General features: G+C 41.1%; 2 protein-coding genes across 4 annotated transcripts in view; one reads left to right on the top strand and one right to left on the bottom strand.

Annotated features, from left to right (window-relative positions):
- Tspan2 (tetraspanin 2) overlaps positions 1-22,171 on the bottom strand; it is a 57,278-nt gene that overhangs the window by 4,606 nt on the left and 30,501 nt on the right. Inside the window, exons 7-10 of one of the 3 annotated variants that reach the window (XR_005500365.2) lie at positions 21,127-21,210; positions 13,764-13,954; positions 7,909-8,081; positions 7,271-7,451 (exon numbers count right to left, since the gene is read on the bottom strand). Coding sequence is in view for 1 of the 3 variants with exons in the window: in NM_022589.2 (NP_072111.1) it covers positions 13,889-13,954; positions 21,127-21,210 (150 nt within the window). In the remaining 2 variants the exon portion in view is untranslated. Of the gene's footprint in view, positions 1-7,270; positions 7,452-7,908; positions 8,082-10,745; positions 13,955-21,126; positions 21,211-22,171 lie in introns of those variants that run through there. The other 2 variants (XR_005500364.2, NM_022589.2) reach the window with 2 other exon arrangements.
- On the top strand, positions 830-5,713 carry Tshb (thyroid stimulating hormone subunit beta). The gene is made up of 3 exons (NM_013116.2): positions 830-900; positions 4,848-5,010; positions 5,388-5,713. The coding sequence occupies exons 2-3, from the start codon at positions 4,849-4,851 to the stop codon at positions 5,640-5,642; spliced, it is 417 nt and encodes a 138-aa protein (NP_037248.2). The 5' UTR covers positions 830-900; position 4,848; the 3' UTR covers positions 5,643-5,713.

Genomic DNA, 22,171 nt, shown 5'->3' with positions numbered 1-22,171 from the left:
TGGCTGAATATTTATCAAATGTTTTTGCGTTATCATCAATTAACATTTCTTATGGAGTGCTTGCTGCACACCAGGTACCTTAGATAAACAGTGATCTTAGTTTTTCATTGAGACAGGACCATACTATGTAGCCCATTCTGGCCTCGAACTCTCCATTCCTCTGCTTCCTGAGTTCTAGGAACAGGAACGCACACCAGCATGCCTTTTGATAGGCGAGGGAACTAAAATAAGCAGAACTCATGAGTGCTGGCGACATTACTAGTGAAGGGCCAAGACAGAATTTGATCTCAGGTCAGTTTGGCATCCTGCCAGATTTAGCCACGCTACTCAGAGAAACATTTCACACTAAGTTACGTTAACACTAAAATTCAAGGAAGAAAAACAATAACAATATAACAATTTTGAACTAAAATGTTTTTATTATCGTACATGGTTCAGTTGGCCTAGATTTCCAGATAAGTTTCCTTCGCTTTATAGATGAATAATTATGTGTATGTATCTCTATATGAACAGGCAGAGTCTGAAACCCTCAAGCCCCATATAAATTTGCCTTCTAAGGACTTTTCCCACTGCTTCTGTGGTCTATCCTTCGTAAATATGAGAAGATATTAATGCCTGTTATTAACATTAACATTTAAAGGATATATTTCAAATAGGAGAGAGGAAGATGCATGCTATAATAATGTCAGGGTTTCCAGGGAGAGGATCTAGTGAACCTGTTTGTCTAAACACGTTTTATTTGGGGTTCAGTATGAATTTTCAATAGATGCTTTTCAGATAAGAAAGCAGCAATTCGAATGCAATTATATAAACAAGAAGATCAGAGGGGAATTATCCCGAAGGGTATAAAATGAACAGAGTCTGGGTCATCACAGCATTAACTCGCCAGTGCAAAGTAAGGTAGGTCTCTACCCGGAGCAGGACCTGTAAAATGAAGTGCCTTTGCGATCATTTCATTGTATTTTAACAGCTGTAGCATTAAGATTGCAAATGCTGAGACAGTGTTTTCTTTGATGAATTCTAAAGTTTGTAATTATTGCTCCAAATCCTGCAGTAGTGGGCAGAGAAGAGTGAGCCGGGAATGGGTGGCTGAGGCGAGAGTCCATTGACTTAAAGAATGGAAGCAGCCTTTCCATCTCCTGATGAAGGGTGAACAGCTGCATGACTCTCCTACCTACATTCCAACTTCAATGTTTTATCACCTGAATACCCTGTGTACTTAATCCTTGCGATTACTAATGGCCATCTTTGAGGAAAGTACATTTTAGGGGAGTTTTAGAGTAAATTAAGTTTTGAGTATGTATAGGGTATAGCATTTTAAGTACCTTCACGGACAGTCCATGTTGCAAGATATTAGTTATTTAATAGTGAAACTCTCAATACATATAACTCAGTAATATAATACACTTTTTCTTTTTAGAAAATATTCTGCTTTAGTGAAGTGCTGGGGTTGTTTAGAGGTGGAGAAAATGATTCTTTTCGTTGTTCAGTAAATAATTATGGTAGAAAAAAGAGGTAATAAACATTAGCAGAGCAGAGAGAAATGTGTTTAATAATGAAAATAGTAAGAACTGAAAGAAAATATGGAGAAAGGGTCAAAGGAAAGAACACAGGAAAAATGTGGAATAAAAGGATCATATTAACACTGGTTTATGTATTACTATAGAGCTAAGGAAATCTTCTTATGGAGGATTCACAGGAATTATTTTATTTTATTTTAGAATTTTAGGAAACAGTATACATAAATTGAAGACCCAAAGATACTGAACTGCTCAACGGGATAAATCAGAGTGAAATCTGAGAGCAGAGTCGTGTTCTTAGGCCGGGGTCTGATGGTAATTGAGCACAGCTTATTCGCTCTGTGAAGACTTTCTTGATGATCTTTTGATGTTACACTTTCCTTTTATAGATAAGGAAATTGAGGGGTAGGAAGGTTATGTGGGCAAAGTCCTATTATTTATAATGAAGTAAAAGAGAAGGGAGCATTCATACTCTGCATCATCACAGTGTCCTAATACTGTGACCAGTGATCCAGTCGGTTTTCATTGCTTTGCTTTTGTTAGCTTAAGCTTCTATAATTATAAAAGGGACTCTTTAAACAGTGTCACTCTTGTTTAGGGTATCAATGGGGGGAAACCATAAAATAATTTTTATCTTAAAAATTTTAAAGGAGATTTTTATTATTTTAAAAATAGATGTGTGCACGTGTGCTGTGTCTGCGGGTGCCTGTGTAGACCAGAGGCATCTACCCCCAGGAGCTGGAGACAGGGATGGGGAGCTGTCTGATGTGGGTGTCTGTAAGAGCAGCTCTTGCTCTTAGCCCCTGAGGCACTCTTGCAGCCCAGCCATAGGAGGTTTCAGAGAGTCAGTGTGTCCATCTGTTTTATCGTGCAAGTGGGTAAATAAGATTACATGCTTTTACCTGGTTTCTACAGCCCGTGGGAAAATTCTGTTCCTTACATTCTGGTCCAATATTCTGATTATAGGCTACAACGTGTGCTCTTCCACATAGAATTGTGAATCTAGAAGTTGTTTTCTGTGGTAAAACCCACTGGAGAACTGTGAACTGTGAAGACGATAGGGGAGTATGAACAGCAAGGGCTGGCGTTCTCTTGCATTTACCTGGTTGCTATTTTTAAGATTCTTTGGAGAATCCTCTGGATTTGCATCACTGAAATAACAACCAACTGAATGCTATAGAGGGAGCTTGTATTTTATGAAACACTTGGCAAAAATCAGATTCCCTGACAAAGGAATTCCTGTGATTTCAGCAGGGAAAGTGTGTCCTAATTGTTGAGCTGAATATGGGGCATGGTATGTGTGAGTCTCGGCTCCAGCCCACCGGAGTGCATAAACCAACATAACCAGGAATTCGTGGTTTTCCTTCTTAATGCAAATATTTAAAAAATACTGAAAGGGATGCCTAGGTATATAATGTTTACAGAGTTTACAACCAAATACGTTTTCCTAAACGGTTACTTCACTTCTTTGTCTACAATGTAGCAAATGCAAGGAAATCTTTTTAACTGGGGGGATGTTAGAGTCCTAACTTGGACTTTCACAGAACTTAGAACAACCTGCATTTTTACATTTGTGCTCATACTTGGTTCCTCCTGAATTGTAAGGACTACATTAATACAACTCTCAGTGCTTACTCCAGAGGCTCAGTACATATGTGTTCATCCAATTTCAGAAATTCTGTGCTAGGAATAAGAGATTGGTTGAAATGGCTATAGAAGTAGACATTTAGAATTCATCCCTAGTAACTTATATAAATAATTTTTGTTTAATATATTTATTGGAAACAAAGTTCTAGTTACCTGAGACTAACTTACTTACAAGGCTTCAGTAAGTAGAAATTTTAAAGCACACAGCTTAAAAGTGCTGACGACATAACCCACAGGTTTGAGAGAACGTTGATACTTCTTTGATAATTGAATAAAATGTTTAGTGAATTTTTTTCCATTTATTTTGGGATGTGCTGGGGGAGCACTGCGGAGTGCATAGAGAGGTCAGAGGACAACTTCCAGGAAGGAGTATGTTCTCCCCATCCATCACGTGTGTTCCGGGAATTGAACTCATGTTATCAGATTAGAGATGCAAGTGCTTTTACTTCCGAGCCTTCTTGCCGGCCAGTGAATAGTGATAATTTAATAGAATAAACAAACAACCATGTGCTTATAGATAACAATATTGCCTCAGTGTTGGCACTACATATATATTTATATAAGTTTATATATTTACTGGCAATGATAGTTGAGAAGAAAAAAAGATCCAAACATAACTAGCTAGTGGTACAAATATTAGTAAAGGGGAATCAAAAGTCTTTAATCTTAGAGGTGATCAACTTACATCTAAAAGTCTGAAATTTGATTACCCCCTATCAGTAGCAGAACCAAAATAAGTACAAGTCACAACATTCTCCAGATTGTTACAATTGCTCAACTGCTACCAAGTAGCTTCTGCATCAGCCAGGCTCTCCACACCGCCCAGCTGCATGTTCTGCTCGGTGGCCCCTCTGCTGCATCCCATCCAGCCACTGCTAACGAATCTGGACAACCCAGGATGGCCGCTTTCTTGGCTGAATTACTCTGAAGGTGCCACACTAATTTTTTCCAGCTCTCCATATGTTTTAAAATAATGAATGCCATACAACTTCTGTATAAAATGATCTTTTATTTCAACTTGAAAATTTTCAACTCTATTAGAATACCCTAACGATTCAGAAGAGACTGTCTAACTGGTGTTAACACCAGTCATGATTTCAGCTTAATATTCAGGGCCTTCTTCAGTTTCCTTGACTAGCAACAGGTAGAATTATAGGGAAGATTACATACACTGGGTGGTACTAAAGTTTGCTTGTGATTTTTCTTGGCTTCTTTCCATCTTTAATTATATGAACCTAAGCTACTGAACCAAAATTTTTAGGAACTTTTATTTCTGGGAAAGTCCTTTCTAAAGAATATTTATTAATTTACTTCTTACAAAGACAGGAATTTTATTACAGCTTCGTTGAATGAATTATTTTACACCTAGTTAACAGAAAGCTGTCAATTTTCTTAGTGATGTTGCAGACTCACATGTTGCTTTCCAGGGGAGCCCAATGGCACGTGTAGGCAGCAGACTTCTAAAATGTGAGCTTCTGTACTATGGGTATACATGGTCATAGCTGCATCTGACTGTGTGTGAGAAGGTTTGAGAGGACTGAATATGCAGGGCCCAGGATAGGTAACCATTCAGTATATCTTATCTGTTCTGGGGTTTATATACCCATAAGCTTTCCACAGGCACGCCTCTGAATGTGGAAAGGACACTTATGAGCTCTGTGGTCTTTCCCTCTGATTTAGCATGAATGCTGTCGTTCTCTTTTCCGTGCTTTTCGCTCTTGCTTGTGGGCAAGTGTCATCGTTTTGTATTCCCACTGAGTATATGATGTACGTGGACAGGAGAGAGTGTGCCTACTGCCTGACCATCAACACCACCATCTGCGCTGGGTATTGTATGACACGGGTATGTTGGTCACTGCGTTTCTTTTAGCTGTAAATTGTACAGGTCTAAAGTTGTCTGTTAATATTTTAGAAAGGAAGTGGGATAAATCATAGTCTCCTCTTTGGGAAGCCAAGCACACTGCTTTCAGAATTATAATTATGTGATTCTACACAGAAAAAGTACAGATACATTGTAACAGTTTACCCTAAAGTGTTTGTTCTGCTCAATGGTAGATGAGAAGAAAGTGTCCTTTTTTGTCTCTGAGGGGTTAAGTGTAGATGTGTGGGTAACAGAGCTCAGGAGTCCTTTAAGATCATCAGGAAACAAAGGGATATTAGTCATTCTATTACACTAAGTTGCATGCAGTTTATCATGTTAAGATCTCTTTTCTTCCACAGGATATCAATGGCAAACTGTTTCTTCCCAAGTACGCACTCTCTCAGGATGTCTGTACATACAGAGACTTCACCTACAGAACGGTGGAAATACCGGGATGCCCACACCATGTTGCTCCTTATTTCTCCTACCCCGTTGCCCTGAGCTGCAAGTGTGGCAAGTGTAACACTGACTACAGCGACTGTACACACGAGGCTGTCAAAACCAACTACTGCACCAAGCCACAGACATTCTATCTGGGGGGATTTTCTGGTTAACTGTAATGGCAATGCAATCTGGTTAAATGTGTTTACCTGGAATAGAACTAATAAAATATCATTGATATGTCTTGCCTGCCATTTAATCCATAGGCACATCCACAAGGCATTAGAGAGCTTACACAACTTTAGAAGCAGAGGCGTTATGGAAGCTGTGTTGGTTTCCATGCAGAGTAGAGCAGAGCAGAGGTGAAAAGGAAAGCAGAAATGTGAGCTGCTTCAAGCAGGCCCCAGGAGATTTCCTTACTGACAACAGGGGGTCTATCTTGACCTAGAAAGCAAATGTGAGAATCCTGCAGAGTTCCAGGGAGAAAGAGACTGCCATCAGAAGGTGGAGGAACACACAGCACCAGGGGCCTGGAAACATTGTCCCTTTAAAGGCATCAGCACTGGAGACAGGGACATATGAAATCTGGCACAGAAAGCATTATCCTCATCACTCAAGCGCTCTGCATAAAATGCCACCAAAACTCAGACAAGAGCCTGGGCACCATTCTCTTTAATTTAATTACTGTGGTGGGCCAACTGACTGGTGAAAGGTATACCCCAGAAGGTCAGCGTATAAAGCCTACAAAAGAGGCCACGATCATCTTACATGTGGAAGCCTAAATCCTTCATAGTCCCTCAAGTAATAAGAGATACTTTCCAGCATTTAGGCTGAAAGCAACTTGTTCTTTTGGGCTTTGGGTATCATGAAACACTAGTACAATCACCACAGGTCTAGGGGCAGGAGAGAGGGCTAAGAGATTCAATGGAGTGGATTGCGGTGTTTTAACCTTTGCCCCAATGCAGAGTGAGACATTGCTTTAGGCGAATAGGCTTAGTTGAGGGTTATTTTCTTTCCCATCCTTACATGCTCCTTCTCAAGAGTTGAACTTTAAGTGGTGTTCTGAGGACTCAACCTTTAGAAGACCATCTTTTATTTGGCCATTAATTGTCACCCTGAAGTTGACAACTACTTGTAGGGCTTAGAGTGGCTGTGCTGCCCAGACATTGGTTAAGCTTAGCTAGACATCTTGCGAGTACCTGCATGCTGACAGAGCCACAGGGGAGGTGGTGTGGTGCAGGTAGAGTAGTACCAAACCCACCAAGCTGTGCATTTCCACGCAAGAGTCAGGAATCTACCTACTCTTACCTTACTACCTAAAGTTGACCCTTGCATGACCAATCACTAAACCTTAAAACAAGACTCAGGGTTCTCATGCCAGCCAATAGTAAGCACACAATTATTTAAGATTGTTTATCAAATATAGGTCTTTGACAGATGTGTAAAATTTGTAAAGTTCAAACCTAGCTGGCATTACCCTCAGATGATTCTCAAGCATGCTGAAAGTGATTTTCGTCAAAAGATGTGGACTCTAGAGTGATGAAACTCACGGACATCCCGGCTTTGGCAGATTTTATTCTATTCTTTTAAATTACTTTAATAAATTTCCTGAATCTTCAGGGATGGGGCCAGCTCAGAACATGGTATAGCCAGCCTGCACTGTCAGCAGCACAAGAGCCGAGAGTGGCTGCATGAGAGAACTCACTGAAGGAAGTCTGTCTGGGAGACGCACATGTGAAAGTGGGATGGTCCCAAACACAAACAGGCTGGAGCTCGGAGGCTGAGGTGCTCAACGACTCACCTTAACTGGGTCCATGGGCTTGGTGATACGGGAGCTCTGTTTTGAGGGACATTGGTGTCCTTTTGGTTTAACACGAGGAGGATGGATAGGCAGGCTCCAAAGTACGAGGATGAAGACTCATTGCTTGCCATGTGGGAGAGCGGTAAGCACTGGACATCATCAGGTGTCATCATTAAATCCCCTGTAAAGTTTAAAGGAATCAGATCTCACCAGAGGAAGTTTGAAACTCAGTACTCCAAGAGAAAAAACCTTCCTCACTTGCCTGACATATAAAGAGCCCTTCATAACTCAAGGATTTAGGTCACAGCTGCCCCAGTCTTTAACGGTCAAGTTCCTTGAGAATAAGTGAACGTACCAGAATGGATGCATCCCAGGTTAACAGCATAGCATGGTACTTCCTGGTAATAATAGGAAATTCTAATAATAGAAAGTCTTTTTTATATAATAAAAGTGTCTTTAAAATGTAAGGGTAGTGTGTCTGAGCCAAACACAAAAATTGAGGTAACTTCCTCTCTAGCCTATTTTCTCAATGCTGTTTCTTTCTTGTCTGTAGTAGTTAATTTCTCCTTTTCTGTCTTTTAAGACAATCTGGTGTCAGTTTCCTTGGCTCTCCTTTATTCACTGTCATGACTACTTACTAAACATGTCTTTCCTTCTGTAGCTGTACGCCGATTCTCTCCTGGTCTCAGTGCTCACTGCAAGTGGTCTGAGTGGGGCTGATGGAGATGGGCGTGGTATTCAGGTCATGAGCTGGCCATACAGTGGACTACATTCCCTCCCAGTAGGAGTCATTCCCAGACCTTGGTTTCACCTATAGAAAAAGGATTGCTTGGCTTTGAGGTTAATAGAATGGGAGCCTGAAGCTGCTGGTGGCCATCTTTGGCATCTCTTAGAAGCAGTGTGAGACAAAAAAGCCAGGCCAGAGGGGACTGAGAAGCCCACGGCAGAGAAACAGGCCTCCTGATCACACTTGAGTTTAATCTGGAGCCAATAGCACCCTTAAAGAAGCCATATTGTCCTCTTTAGACACTTGGAAAGCTTTGGCTGGCACAGTGGCTTTAGTTGGTCCCAATACTGTCCCTCAGGTGGGCATCTTTTCTTGCTGTTTCTCATGGCTTTTTTTTTTCCTCCTCTTCTTTGATCTTTCTTGGTGGGAAGCATCCGTGATCTCCCTCACACATCTCGAGTTTCTGTTTTAAAGTCCACCATAGTAGCCGCAAACCTTTTTACTTCCCACTCTCCTCTTAGTCAACTACAACTTGGGGTAACAGTGCCTAGCTAGTGATCCAATACTCAGGCAACTCTTGTCTTGACCTCTGTGCTTCCAAAGGGTTATATAGAGCCACACCATTTATAATTAGCCATGATGAGGATGAGACCAACTTTTTCTCATTTTTCTTTGAGACGAAGTTTCAGTCTAGGCTGGCCTTGACCTTATTGTGTTGCCCAGCTGGCTTCAAGCTTGTGGTCCTCTTGTCTTGGTCTCCCAAGTGCTGAGATCACAGGTATGCACCATGATGCCTAACCCATATCCTAAAAAATGAATTTTCTTTTGAATCTTCTTTCTCAAAGATGACTTAAAATCTATGACATAGTCATTAATTAGTAATAGTAATGTGGGTTTGGACTGGTTTTGGGGGTAAATTAAAGCTGCTATAGGTATAAAGATTCTAAACTTTGAAGAAAAGACTCAATCTCTAGAAACTTTATGTGTCTGTCCTGTTGGTCCTTTGGACACTGCTAAGTAAAAAACTTGAGTATGTATTAATTGGTCCTTGGATGTCCAAAGGATGTATCCATTTCAGTTATCTGAAGCTGGCTTCCCCCTTAAGGAAACTGTAGCTTCCCCTTTCTGTCTAATTAGAGGTGAGATACCAGTTGTCAGCTACTGAAAGAACACAGGCATCTCAGAGAGAGTTTGCAAGTGTGAGGTTAAGAAATATGTGGGCAATTAAATAACTCTTATGGGATTCTAACTTACAAGCATAGAGATCTCTAAGTTTTAAAAAGTTTAGATTTGTTTATTTTATGTGAATAACTGTTTTGCCTTTGTAGATGTATGTGTATATGCCTGGTATCCACAGGTCAGGCATGGGATCCCCTGGTTGTGAGGGTTGCGATCTACTACGTAGGTACTGGAGATCAAACCTGGGACCTCTATAGGAGCAACGAGTGCGCTAATTTCTTAAACTTAATGTTCTCATGAAGACTTTAAAAAAAATAAAGATTTATCCTCACCCCCACCGTGTGTGTGTGTGTGTGTGTGTGTGTGTGTGTGTGTGTGTGTGTGTGCCCCATGCTGTATTTGTGGAGGTCAGAGGACAATGTGTGGAGTCTATTCTCTCTTTCTACTGCATGGGATCTAGGGTTGAACTCGGGTCATTAGGCTTGCTAACAAGTGCCTTTATCTATGGAGTCACCAGCCCCGTATTTTCTCTTGAATGACCTGCTGGCAGCTCCACTCACACTGTTACCATCTGCTTCTCCTCCTGTGCATCTCTCTTCTGGCCACCAAGTCAGAAGCCTGTGTGTTAGCCCAGGTTCCCCTCTCATGCCTCATTTCCCATCTCTGTGATCACATTGTGTTAGGATGTGTGTCTATGGAATCCGTTGATTGATCTTTGCCATCTAATCTCATTCTTTATCATAGTTATCTTTAAAAGTCGTAATACTTGAACGTCTAGTTTGTTAAAAGCTTTATTTAATAACTCACTGCTTAAATTTTTTTTATTTCTTTAGGACAAAAATAAGATTTGTTTAAAAGAAGATTCCTGATTACCAGGGCTCTTCTTAATTTTGTTTGGGACAGCCCCTCCTAAAATGTTTTCATGCACTATTTCAGAAACTTCTTGTGTTTTCCTTAGGAAACAAAACCACACTTTTTCTTTTTTCTACCTTGGCCAGCATGTAAGAATTTTCCAGGATTCAGGTCAAAATAGCTAACATCAAGGAAGTCTCTCTCCTGACCACTCTTTCCAAGTTTGAGTGGGCCCACTCTTGGTTAATGATTATCATAGTGCTCACAGAAAGACAGGCCTGCTTTTCCAAACTCTGCTTGTTGGGTCAATATTATCCTAAGGGATCAAGTCAGTAAGACAGTAGCCTCAAACAGTCACAAAACAAAACAAACAAAAAGCCCATCTCTTGTGTAGGATGCATATTATGAAGAGCAGGCACAGAGAAAATATACTGATGCCATTTGTAAGAACTATATAGCTTTTGAATAAAACAGAATTGGGGAATGTAGTGAAGGTTATTAATGAGCTCAACAAATGTTTCTATAACTAACATAGTTCTTGTGGAACTATGTTCATTTTTGCATGATTTTTAGAAAATTATTTACCACAGAGACCTCTTTTTCAGGGTATCAACATAATTGTACCAGCTAAATTCAGTAGTTCTTGTAAGTCTTTGTAAATTAGTTATTGACTTATTTAATAATTAACATGCAATTTAAATTTTTTTAATTTTTTTTTTGCTGTTTAATAGAAGTAAAAGAAATCATAAAATAGACAGGAAACACACCACAAACACAAAGAATGTTTCTGTTAACAACACTTTGGGAACCACAGGATATATTACTTGTATTCGCCATGTTTCTCTGTTTCCCCAGGGGCAGCATCTGGACTGTGAATCCCTTAGTTGTTATAAGAACACCAAACAATAATGTTTTGTATTGTTGTAGTATTTTCACTTTTAAAAGACATCTATATACAAAATACCTTTTATAGTAAAAAAAATGGAGGATGTTTAAAAAAAATAGAAAATCTCAAGTCTTAAAATACACACAAAAACCAAATTGACTCACGTGAGCTTAAGCTGGCTCTACCTTCGAGAGACATAAATTGCTCTTTCCTGGGTATGGGAAACAGGCTTGGTGTTCAAGAGCATGTCAATGGGGCCTTGAAAGCTGGGCTGTGGCTGGCCTCTGGGCCATAGAAACCACCTTTACCAATGACAAGAGAGCAAATATTTGGTAAACTTATTTCAGAAGGGAGAACACGCTATCCTCTTTGCTGATTACGAGATTATTATCATCTCTCTGGGCCTCATCCTCACCCAGCTACATCGATTAGATTCCTCAGAGGGAAAGGAGGGCTGTCTGTACAGGAGGGCCACATTGGACCCAGGATCACCTCCACAGACCAAGCCACAGATAACCAAGTTTTCTTGGAGGAAGGAGGAACAACTTGGGTGAACTAGTGTGAGCTGAAGTACAACTATATGTAATTAGAACCCTAGGGGTGTTGCTTTTGAACCCGCTGTAAGTAACAGCATGGAAGGGTTACCAGTCTGCTTTTTCTATATTGTTTGGGTGAACTGGTAGGTAACACATTGAATAAGTCACATGAATGTGTTAAGAAGATACAGTAAGATTTTAAGATAACTCAAACAGTGTAAGTACATAGAAAATTTAATTTAAAATAACTTAAAATGTTTGGGTCTGATCTCAAATTAGTTCAGGTAAACAGAAATAACTGTAAATTTACATACATGTACATGTGTATGTATACAAACATTTATCTCCATAGTTTCCACCAGGCACACATGTATTAAGTTACATATGTATATATCCTTAAGAGATACGTATTTAAGGTATGTATAGGTTCAGGACAGAGGGGTTATATATCTCTACAGATATAGCTTTATCCATTCACATAAAGATATATATCCATCTTCACTCAGAGATGGAATTCTCTATTTTTACCCAGTACATTCTTTGGAAAGCTTAACCCTCAGAGAGGTACACTAATCACACAGGATACGGATTTCTAGACTTATTCCTCTGCATTAAAAAATTATTCTTCTGTCTATAGTTACTGTGGTTTTCTTTAAACTCACTCACTCACTGAGGAACGAAACTTACTTCTGAGGAACGGGAAATAACTCTGAGCTGGAGAACCTGAGTACACTCTGGAGCCTGTCCTCTGTCTTCAGGAAGACAGATAGACTAAAGCTAAAAGAAGGACTGATCGCTCTTTGTCTGCCTGAAAAGCTGGCCTTTGTCAGCCACTGGGGTACAAACATCAAGAAGTGATGTTTTTTAAATACTCTTTTGCATCTGTAGGTAAAGTAGTCATACAGTTACACTTTTAACTCCCTCAGTTTTTCTCCAAAGCTAGGAGCAGTAGCAAGCATATCTGAAAAGAGAGAGGTGGCACTCTGTGGGCAAGACATCCCAGCAGTTGTGTGTCCTCAGCAAAACACTTGTAAAAGTTTCCTGAAACATGGTACTTTGTTCTAGCACACATCAAAGTCTTATGTTCTTAGCGGGCACAGAAGCTTCCCTGATGGTTTCCAGAATCCCTCACACCTTCATTTTTTTGTGTGGTCAAATACAATCTTAAGAATTCACAATTTATATCCTTTAACAAGTTGTTCTGTTCTAAAAAATGTGCCAATTTAGACCCCGCTGTGGGTTTCCCCACTTAAAATCAATCACTCAGGTATCCACAGAGCCTGAGCATTTATTCCCACAGGGATTTGCTAAGAAAGAATATATTTGTGCTGCAGCTGTATGCATGAAACATTTTGGATTCATTAACTTGCCTTTGCTGCGTGTATATATATTGAAGAAGGTGTTTATCTTGGTTTAGTCAGGGTACTCATAACATACATCTGAATTACAGGGGGTCTACTTATTTTAAAGAATAAAACTGTATTCTTAATCTATGAAGAATTCTCTGCACTGATAAATAAGAAAAATGGAAAACAATGAGGAAAGTATGTAAACTCAAGCTACGAGGTATTCCAGAGGCACAGTGCCAGCGAGGTCCCCCACTGTCACACTGCACAGTTCTTGCTTTCCTCTGTCACCACATCTGGAGAAGCACTGAGTATGAGGGAAAGCCCTTGTGGAAAGGTGAGGCTTCCAGCAGTTCAAAGCAGAGTCAGGAGAGAAGAGGGCTAAAGCAACATTTACATGCCACTGGATAACAGCATTTCCCCCTTAAAAGTTGTTATTTTTAGTCCTAAAAGCACTCGCTTTTATGGGGCACATGCTTGTCTATGTGACTTCTCTTTCCAGAGAGAGGTTTTCTGTTTTTAAATGCTAAGAAAGCATGACTTTTTCAAATTATATTTTTCCATGCTATATTTACTTTTACAGATGTGTTTAGTTCTAAAACTGTGGTTTACTGTATTCTGGGGAGAATTTTTTTTTTAAAGAAACCTTTACATTCAACTCAGACACAGTCAATCTATGGCCCTTCAATTCTTATATCTTATTGCTTCCATTAACTAGAAATCCTGCATTCTCTTTATGTATCTCATTTTCATGGCTAAAATCTGAGAAATGGACCCATTATTACATTTCCTGAATAGCCAAGTTTTAAATATCTCTCATTGCTTTTTTCTGGCAATTAAATAGGTTATTCTTGCATACAAGAACTAGGGTTTCCCAGGAAACAGCTATCAGTATGTGCAATGCATATCCAGAAACACAGAGACATTCACTCCAGGAGCAAATCAGTAATGAATCAAACATACATACATGTGCAAATATACAGTTGACAGAAAATTATTTTAGCTTCTAATATCCTGAATATTAAAAATGAGCCACGAGCTCTTGTGATAATTAGCACGAACACTCTAGATTGCAATTTTCATGAAGTATCTTCAAATCACATCGCGTGAGTTCCGTATTGCACAGCAGAGCACCATGCTGAATATCATGCCAAAGATCTGCAACAGAAAGAACCTCATTAGCAGCTTTCACATGTGGATCTGATCAAAGGTCAGCAAACGGTGGCACTGAAGCTCAAGTTACTGACCAACAACACTGGCTGTAAATGACATTTTCATATGTTTCTCAAGAAGGACAATTAAGCAAGAGGTCTGTGTCCGCCCTGCCGAGTTCTACGTTATCCGTCTTTTTTTTTTAAATTTAGAGAATACTTTATTAGTTTTTGTAATCAAACCCACGTAGATAAGACCTTACATATTTAATACAGTGTGTTACCCCTGTACAAATGGAAAACACTTAAGTTCAACATTTCTAGACCAATATGGCTGTTAATTTCTGTACAGTGCCAACTCAACACAGTAAACGGGGATACTTTTTTCCAAAGTTGACAGCACAGCTAAAGTTTCAAAAAATTCAAATTATATATCTGATATATATATTTATATTTATATAAAAAGACCAATAATAGCAGTGTGTTATGCATCAACAGCAGCAACAGCTTTTCCAGGTTCTGCAGTCATCTGAACAAAACTGTAGAGACATCCAGCACACTCCATTAAAAAAAAAAAAGTAAAAAAACAAAACCCGAGAAAACAGCACAGTTCTGTTACTCTTGTGGTACCTGGCACCATTTTTTTTTAAAATTAGCTTCTCAATCATCATCTGGAAAGAAAACATTCTGAGCAACATCATTAAAAACAGCTCTGATAAAGCACGGTCACTACTACGTATCATAAAGCAGGTACAAGCTATTTTACATCCACAGAGGTATGATACAGTACTGTCCTACATCTATAATACTAGAGGATACAATTTAAAAGGCATTATTTGAGACTTGATTCTACTTTTCCAGCAGAGGGCCCAAAGGATGGTGTGACACAGCTTTGTTTTTTTGTTTTTTTTTTTTTGTTTTTGTTTTTGTTTTTTTTTTTGCTTCATCCATCTTGTCTAATTGGGTGGCTGTATATGTATGGGCCACATGTGGGGCAGGCTCTGAATGGGTGTTCCTTCAGTCTCTGTTTTAATCTTTGCCTCTCCCTTCCCTGCCAAGGGTATTCTTTTTCCTCATTTAAAGAAGGAGTGAAGCATTCATATTTTGATCATCCGTCTTGAGTTTCGTTTGTTCTAGGGATCTAGGGTAATTCAAGCATTTGGGCTAATAGCCACTTATCAATGAGTGCATACCATGTATGTCTTTCTGTGATTGGGTTAGCTCACTCAGGATGATATTTTCCAGTTCCAACCATTTGCCTACGAATTTCATAAACTCGTTGTTTTTGATAGCTGAGTAATATTCCATTGTGTAGATGTACCACATTTTCTGTATCCATTCCTCTGTTGAAGGGCATCTGGGTTCTTTCCATTTTCTGGCTATTATAAATAAGGCTGCGATGAACATAGTGGAGCACGTGTCTCTTTTATATGTTGAGGCATCTTTTGGGTATATGCCCAAGAGAGGTATAGCTGGATCCTCAGGCAGTTCAATGTCCAATTTTCTGAGGAACCTCCAGACTGATTTCCAGAATGGTTTTACCAGTCTGCAATCCCACCAACAATGGAGGAGTGTTCCTCTTTCTCCACATCCTCGCCAGCATCTGCTGTGACACAGCTTTGTAAAGAAACATACTCTAGACAGGATTTCCTTTCACTAATGGCACAGTTCTAAGGATTCATTCTCTCCATGAATGTCAGCTAAAACCGTTATTAAAAAAATGAAATATCCCTAGAACAAAACTGTATAACCACCGGATTCACATGAAGATGACCTAGTGGAGACAAGCTGGACCTCACCTTACCAACAAGCTATCAAATCTGTTATGTTTAAACAGTGAGACCTCCAAGGAAGGAGATGCCAAGTAGTGCTTCAAAGCTTCGGACCACAATCAAACACAGCATCCTTTTCAACAGAAGCAGAAGCTCATCTGAATATGCTCAAGGATGCTGACATCAACATTTAATCATCTCCTCACTCATCCAGGAAGAAGGGGAGATCAGTTACTACTGTACTTTATTGTGTTCAACCAAATCACCATGTTACAAAAATAGCAAGCTGCCATAATAAAAAATAAGGCTCCTCTATCCAGCACCAGATAGCATCATTTTACTTTCAAGCCTAGAAATTGCACACTTGTATATAAACCAACCGAAGATGAGGATTGAGAGTTCATCTTGGTGGATTTTTCCTTTGATGAATATGAAGTGTCCTTCCTTATCTTTTTTGATGACTTTTAATTGAAAATTGATTTTATTTGATATTAGAATGGCTACTCCAGCTTGCTTCTTCTGACCATTTGCTTGGAAAGTTGTTTTCCAGCCTTTCACTCTGAGGTAGTGTCTGTCTTTGTCTCTGAGGTGTGTTTCCTGTAGGCAGCAGAATGCAGGGTCCTCATTGCGTATCCAGTTTGTTAATCTATGTCTTTTTATTGGGGAGTTGAGGCCATTGATGTTGAGAGATATTAAGGAATAGTGATTATTGCTTCCTGTTATATTCATATTTGGATGTGAGGTTATGTTTGTGTGCTTTTCTTCTCTTTGTTTTGTTGCCAAGATGATTAGTTTCTTGCTTCTTCTAGGGTATAGCTTGCCTCCTTATGTTGGGCTTTACCCTTTATTATCCTTTGTAGGGCTGGATTTGTAGAAAGATATTGTGTAAATTTGGTTTTGTCATGGAATATCTTGGTTTCTCCATCTATGATAATTGAGAGTTTTGCAGGATACAGTAACCTGGGCTGGCATTTGTGTTCTCTTAGGGTCTGTATGACATCTGTCCAGGATCTTTTGGCCTTCATAGTTTCTGGCGAAAAGTCTGGTGTGATTCTGATAGGTCTGCCTTTATATGTTACTTGACCTTTTTCCCTTACTGCTTTTAATATTCTTTCTTTATTTTGTGTGTTTGGTGTTTTGACAATTATGTGACGGGAGGTGTTTCTTTTCTGGTCCAATCTATTTGGAGTTCTGTAGGCTTCTTGTATGCCTATGGGTATCTCTTTTTTTAGGTTAGGGAAGTTTTCTTCTATGATTTTGTTGAAGATATTTACTGGTCCTTTGAGCTGGGAGTCTTCACTCTCTTCTATACCTATTATCCTTAGGTTTGATCTTCTCATTGAGTCCTGGATTTCCTGTATGTTTTGGACCAGTAGCTTTTTCTGCCTTACATTATCTTTGACAGTTGAGTCAATGATTTCTATGGAATCTTCTGCTCCCGAGATCCTCTCTTCCATCTCTTGTATTCTGTTGGTGAAGCTTGTATCTACAGCTCCTTGTCTTTTCTTCTGATTTTCTATGTCCAGGGTTGTTTCCATGTGTTCTTTCTTGATTGCTTCTATTTCCATTTTTAATTCCTTCAACTGTTTGATTGTGTTTTCCTGGAATTCTTTCAGGGATTTTTGCGATTCCTCTCTGTAGGCTTCTACTTGTTCTCTAAGGGAGTTCTTTATGTCTTTCTTGAAGTCCTCCAGCATCATGATCAAATATGATTTTGAAACTAGATCTTGCTTTTCTGGTGTGTTTGGATATTCCGTGTTTGTTTTGGTGGGAGAATTGGGCTCCGATGATGCCATGTAGTCTTGGTTTCTGTTGCTTGGGTTCCTGCGCTTGCCTCTCGCCATCAGATTATCTCTAGTGTTACTTTGTTCTGCTATTTCTGACCGTGGCTAGACTGTCCTATAAGCCTGTGTGTCAGGAGTGCTGTAGACCTGTTTTCCTGTTTTCTTTCAGCCAGTTATGGGGACAGAGTGTTCTGCTTTCCGGCGTGTAGTTTTTCCTCTCTACAGGTCTTCAGCTGTTCCTGTGGGCCTGTGTCTTGAGTTCACCAGGCAAGTTTCCTGCAGGGGAAAAGTTGGTCCCACCTGTGGTTCCAAGGCTCAAGTTTGCTCGTGGGGTACTGCCTAAGTCCTCTCCGCTGTGGCAGCAACCGGGAAGATCTGCGCTGCTCTTTCCGGGAGCCTCCGTGCACCAGGGTTCCAGATGGCGTTTGGTGTTTTCCTCTGGCGTCTGGACGTGCACAGAGTGCAGCCTCCTCTGGTCTCCCAGGCGTGTCTGCCTGTCTGAAGGTTCAGCTCTCCCTCCCACGGGATTTGGGTGCAGAGAACTGTTTATCCGGTCTGTTTCCTTCAGGTTCCGGCGGTGTCTCAGGCGCAGGGGTCCTGCCGCTCCTGGGCCCTCCCCTACGGGAACCCAGAGGCCTTACACAGCTGCCTCTTGGGCCAGGGACGTGGGCAGGGGTGGGCAGTGTTGGTGGTCTCCTCCGCTCTGCAGCCTCAGGAGTGCCCACCTGATCAGGTGGTGAGGTCTCTCTCCCACGGGGTTTGGGAGCAGAGAGCTGCTGCGGGCCGGGATCCGCGGGTGTACGTTATCCGTCTTAACAGACACATCTGTTGTAAGACAGGGCTCGTTTCTGGCTTATGGTTCTTACAGTTATGAAAGACTGATGCATTTCTGGTTTTTGAATTTTATATTTAAGATGAATCTCAGATCTATTTTACTCATTCAGGAAATACGTTCTTAATCTCTTAGGTAAAAGTGCTTATGGTCTAAGTGTCAGAAAAGCACTACAGTGGTGGAACCCTGTCAAACAGCTTCTCGTCACTCCTGGTCCATTTCTACACAAATGATACGTGGCTGCTTAACTCAATAGATCCACCAAAATATAAACGGAAGCAACTGAGCTATAATATTGCTGACTTCTTCTGTCTCTCAGACAGTTCTCTGAGATGCTGGATACTTGGATGGAACCACTGTGCCGGTGGTTTGAAGAGAATACCAAAAGGCCCTTTAGGTATTCCCAGTTACCTCCACACGTCCACAGTCAGAGTAATCCTGTCTGTGAGGACCTCAATAATGAATGGTAATGTTCGCTTTGAGAATTTGGCGCCATGCCTCTGGATCTCTCCTCAATCCCATCCTAAGACAGACCAGGAGCTGAGGATGTTTAATGCATCAAGGCAGGAGGGCAGAGGCAGACGGAGGATGGAGGACGGAAGTAAGGACTCAGCCAGCAAGGATTTCAGGTCTGCAGTCACTGAACCCAGTAGCAGTGTATGGCAGGGAGACACCTAATGAGCTACAAGCTTAAATTTCCCCCTACTCATACTGGGTATAGTTTGAGGGGTTCCTTCTGAGAGACTCCTTCCCACTCAGCTTGCTGTGGTCACAAGTCAGGGCTGACTGCTTCTATGCTATGCAATTGTTAGTACAGTCTACTTGATGCGTCCATTTTGTGTAATGTTTTCAAATTGCCTATGCTCACTAGTTTTATGTTAACTTGATACAAGCTAGAGTTATCAATCGGGGAAGGAACCTCAATTGAGAAAATGGCCCTGTAAGATATGGTTGTAGGTCATTTTCTTAATGAGTAGTTGATAGAAGATGGCCCAGACTATGGGGGTATTGCTATCCCTGAGGTCTATAAGAAAGCAGGCTGAGCAAGCCACAATAAACCAGCCAGTAAGCAGCACCCCTCCATGGCCTCTACATCAGCTCCAGGCTCCAGGTTCCTCCCCTGTTTGAGTTCTTATCCTGACTTCCTTCAGTGATGAACTGGAAGTGTAAGACAAATAAACCCTCTCCTTTCCAAGTAGCTTTGGCCCTGTCGCTTTGTCACGGCAATAGTAACTCTAAGATGCTGCTTCAGGACCATCACTGGGGAGCCCCGAGAATGTGGGGAGGGTCTGTGAGATATCTCTGGATTTGGAGGGCCACCAAATAGTATTTCTAGCTACTGCCATACCCAGTGTTCTGGATACAGAGAATGGGAAAATGCTTGGGTATTCCCTAAGAACTACCAATTCATGGATTTCTTCAACATCCTTGTAGGCCTGCCTTTGGGTAGACCAGGAGATAATCTACACATAGACTAGTAAGTAAATTCTATCTTACCATGAGCTACCACCCTTCCTCATCCATTCTGCACCACAGGTCCTCCAGAAACACAGATCCACAGGTGCCTGTGGTACCTGAATAGGTTTGGCCCTCGTAGACTCGTGTGTTGGAATGCTTGGCCCACAGGGAGTGGTACTATTAGGAGATGTGGCCTTGTTGGAGGACATGCATCACTATGTAGGCCGGTTTTGAGGTCTCAAATATGCTCAAGCTACACCACACATGGTACCCAGTCTCCTGCTGTCTGCAGATCAAGATGTAGACTCCTCGTCTCCAGCGCCATGTCGGCCTGCTTACTGCTGTGCTTCCCACAATGATGACAATGGACTAAGCCTCTGAACTGCAAGCCACCCCAATTAATTGTTGTCCTTTATAAGAATTACTATGGTCATGGTGCCTCTTCACAGCAACAGAACCCTAAGGAACCCAGTGCCTGATGTGCAGCCTCTCAGAAGAGCACACAAAACCTTCAGTTGTGAGGATGACCCTCCTTGCCACTCTCATCCAACCTGTCTAGGGCTACTAATTCTTATATACAGTTTTTTTTCCAAAAATAAAAACAAAACAAGGTGTTATGCAGCTAGCCCAGGCATGTCTCAAACTCACTATGTGCGGAGAAGACCACACACTTGTGATCCTTTTCCCACTGCCTCCTAAGTGGCTGGACCACAAGTGTGTGCAGCACTGGGGATCGAACCAAGGGCTTCGTAAGTCCCAGGGAAGCACTCTGACAACAGAGCTTCATCCCCGACCTCTCTTCCACACTCATTTTGGTAACAATAGGTTATCGGCAGTATTCCATTTGACCTTCATAATAATCTTTTAAGGCTGGTCTGTTTAAAATTTATATTCTACGAAGCTTAGAGAAATTAAGAAACCCTCCTTCAATCCCAGGGCTTAAGAGAAAGTAAAGAAAGCAGGAGGTGAATCCAGTTTGTGATGCTTGCCTTACGCTTCCTGTCAGCGCCTAGACGAAGAGACCTGCTCGCATGTTACTGCGACCTGAGATCACTTACCAAGGTTAGGGCGGCAGGCTTAAATGGGAGGTTATTGCAATGACAAAGTCAAGGTCATGACTGAGTGGATGCTGGAATCTGTGAATATTTTACACAGTTACTACCGATGTATATAATTAACTTTGCTCTTTGGAGATGTACTGCGGACAAAAGTCTTTACCCATTATGAGAACTGCCATTTAAGATACTGTCATCTCCAATTTGAAGAGAAATACTATGTAAGGGTTTAATGCTTCTTAGAAGGTAAAAAAGATTACATTCTAGAACTTTCTTACCGTGAGACCCGCAATCCCAATACCAACAATTCCAATGAGCTGGAGCTTAACACTGATTATGGTTTCAATTTTGTCGATGCAATTCTGTTTTGAAAAAAAAAAGTCATCAGTGAAAACTGATTGTGCGACTCATCCTGTGGCCCAGTGGATCCCTTGGCTATCTGGGTCTGTACATTAATCCCTGTGGGCTTCTGCTCATATGCAAACCATCCCTCGAGGGTGACATCAACCTGACAACTGTAGAGCAGAAACATAGTGTTGGGCAAATGTAATTCTCTCCTTTTGGGTAAGCTTTTCTATTCAGGCCAAAGGTCTGCTTCAGAGCTCTGAAATATGGTGCTGCAAAGCTGCCTCTCCACCCACCCCCTTGCATTCCAAAACTTAAGCCTCTCCTTACTTTCAGCAAAGAAAGATACGATATTCTCTAAATTATAACCTCCTCTTTGTCATTTACAATTTAAAAGAAAGTTTATACACTTGATGTATTTGACTATGCAAGGTATGTGTAACTTATTAAGAGACTAAAAAAATCTGCATGGAGACAAATTAAGTTATGGAAAGCCAATCCTTAGGAAAGCCAGATCTTGGGAGTCAGAAGTGCATTCTCTCCAGTGTCAGCTGGGCTATGGGTTCCAACCTTTGACCCCTAGGAGATCTGTAAAGCACGGGTTGGAAGAACATTTATGGATGGGGGTGGGGGTAAACTGGGCAGGGGGCAGAGGGGACCATCTGTAACCATTACTAGTTTCTCAGTGCCAAACACTTCTGCTTGGTGACTTCCGACACAGAGGTCTACTCTCAGCCCAGGTACATCCTCAGGGCACATAGATCTTTAGCATCCTCTGATATCCACACATGTTAGGAAATGGTAACCACTCATGTCTCCTCTTTATTTAGTGATTCTGCAGACCTCGTTTCAGCCTCTGGAGCACATTGGTGGGTGTGGAGCAGTAAGATTGCTTCCTCTGCTCTGGGGAAGCCTGGTGGTGAGGACGCAGACCCCCAGTGCATTCTGGTGAATGCCTGGAGCACGCTGGAGACAGCA

Source organism: Rattus norvegicus, chromosome 2 (genome assembly GCF_036323735.1).
Source record: "Rattus norvegicus strain BN/NHsdMcwi chromosome 2, GRCr8, whole genome shotgun sequence".
NCBI classification, from domain to species: Eukaryota; Metazoa; Chordata; class Mammalia; order Rodentia; family Muridae; genus Rattus; species Rattus norvegicus.
Note: the sequence above shows the minus strand (reverse complement) of the source record. Positions and strands in the feature narration are given on the sequence as shown.

Coding starts and splice junctions, on each gene's coding strand:
- Tshb (NM_013116.2), top strand. CDS start 4,849: ATGAATGCTGTCGTTCTCTTTTCCGTGCTTTTCGCTCTTGCTTGTGGG. Junction 5,011..5,387: donor CTGGGTATTGTATGACACGG/GTATGTTGGTCA, acceptor TTTCTTCCACAG/GATATCAATGGCAAACTGTT.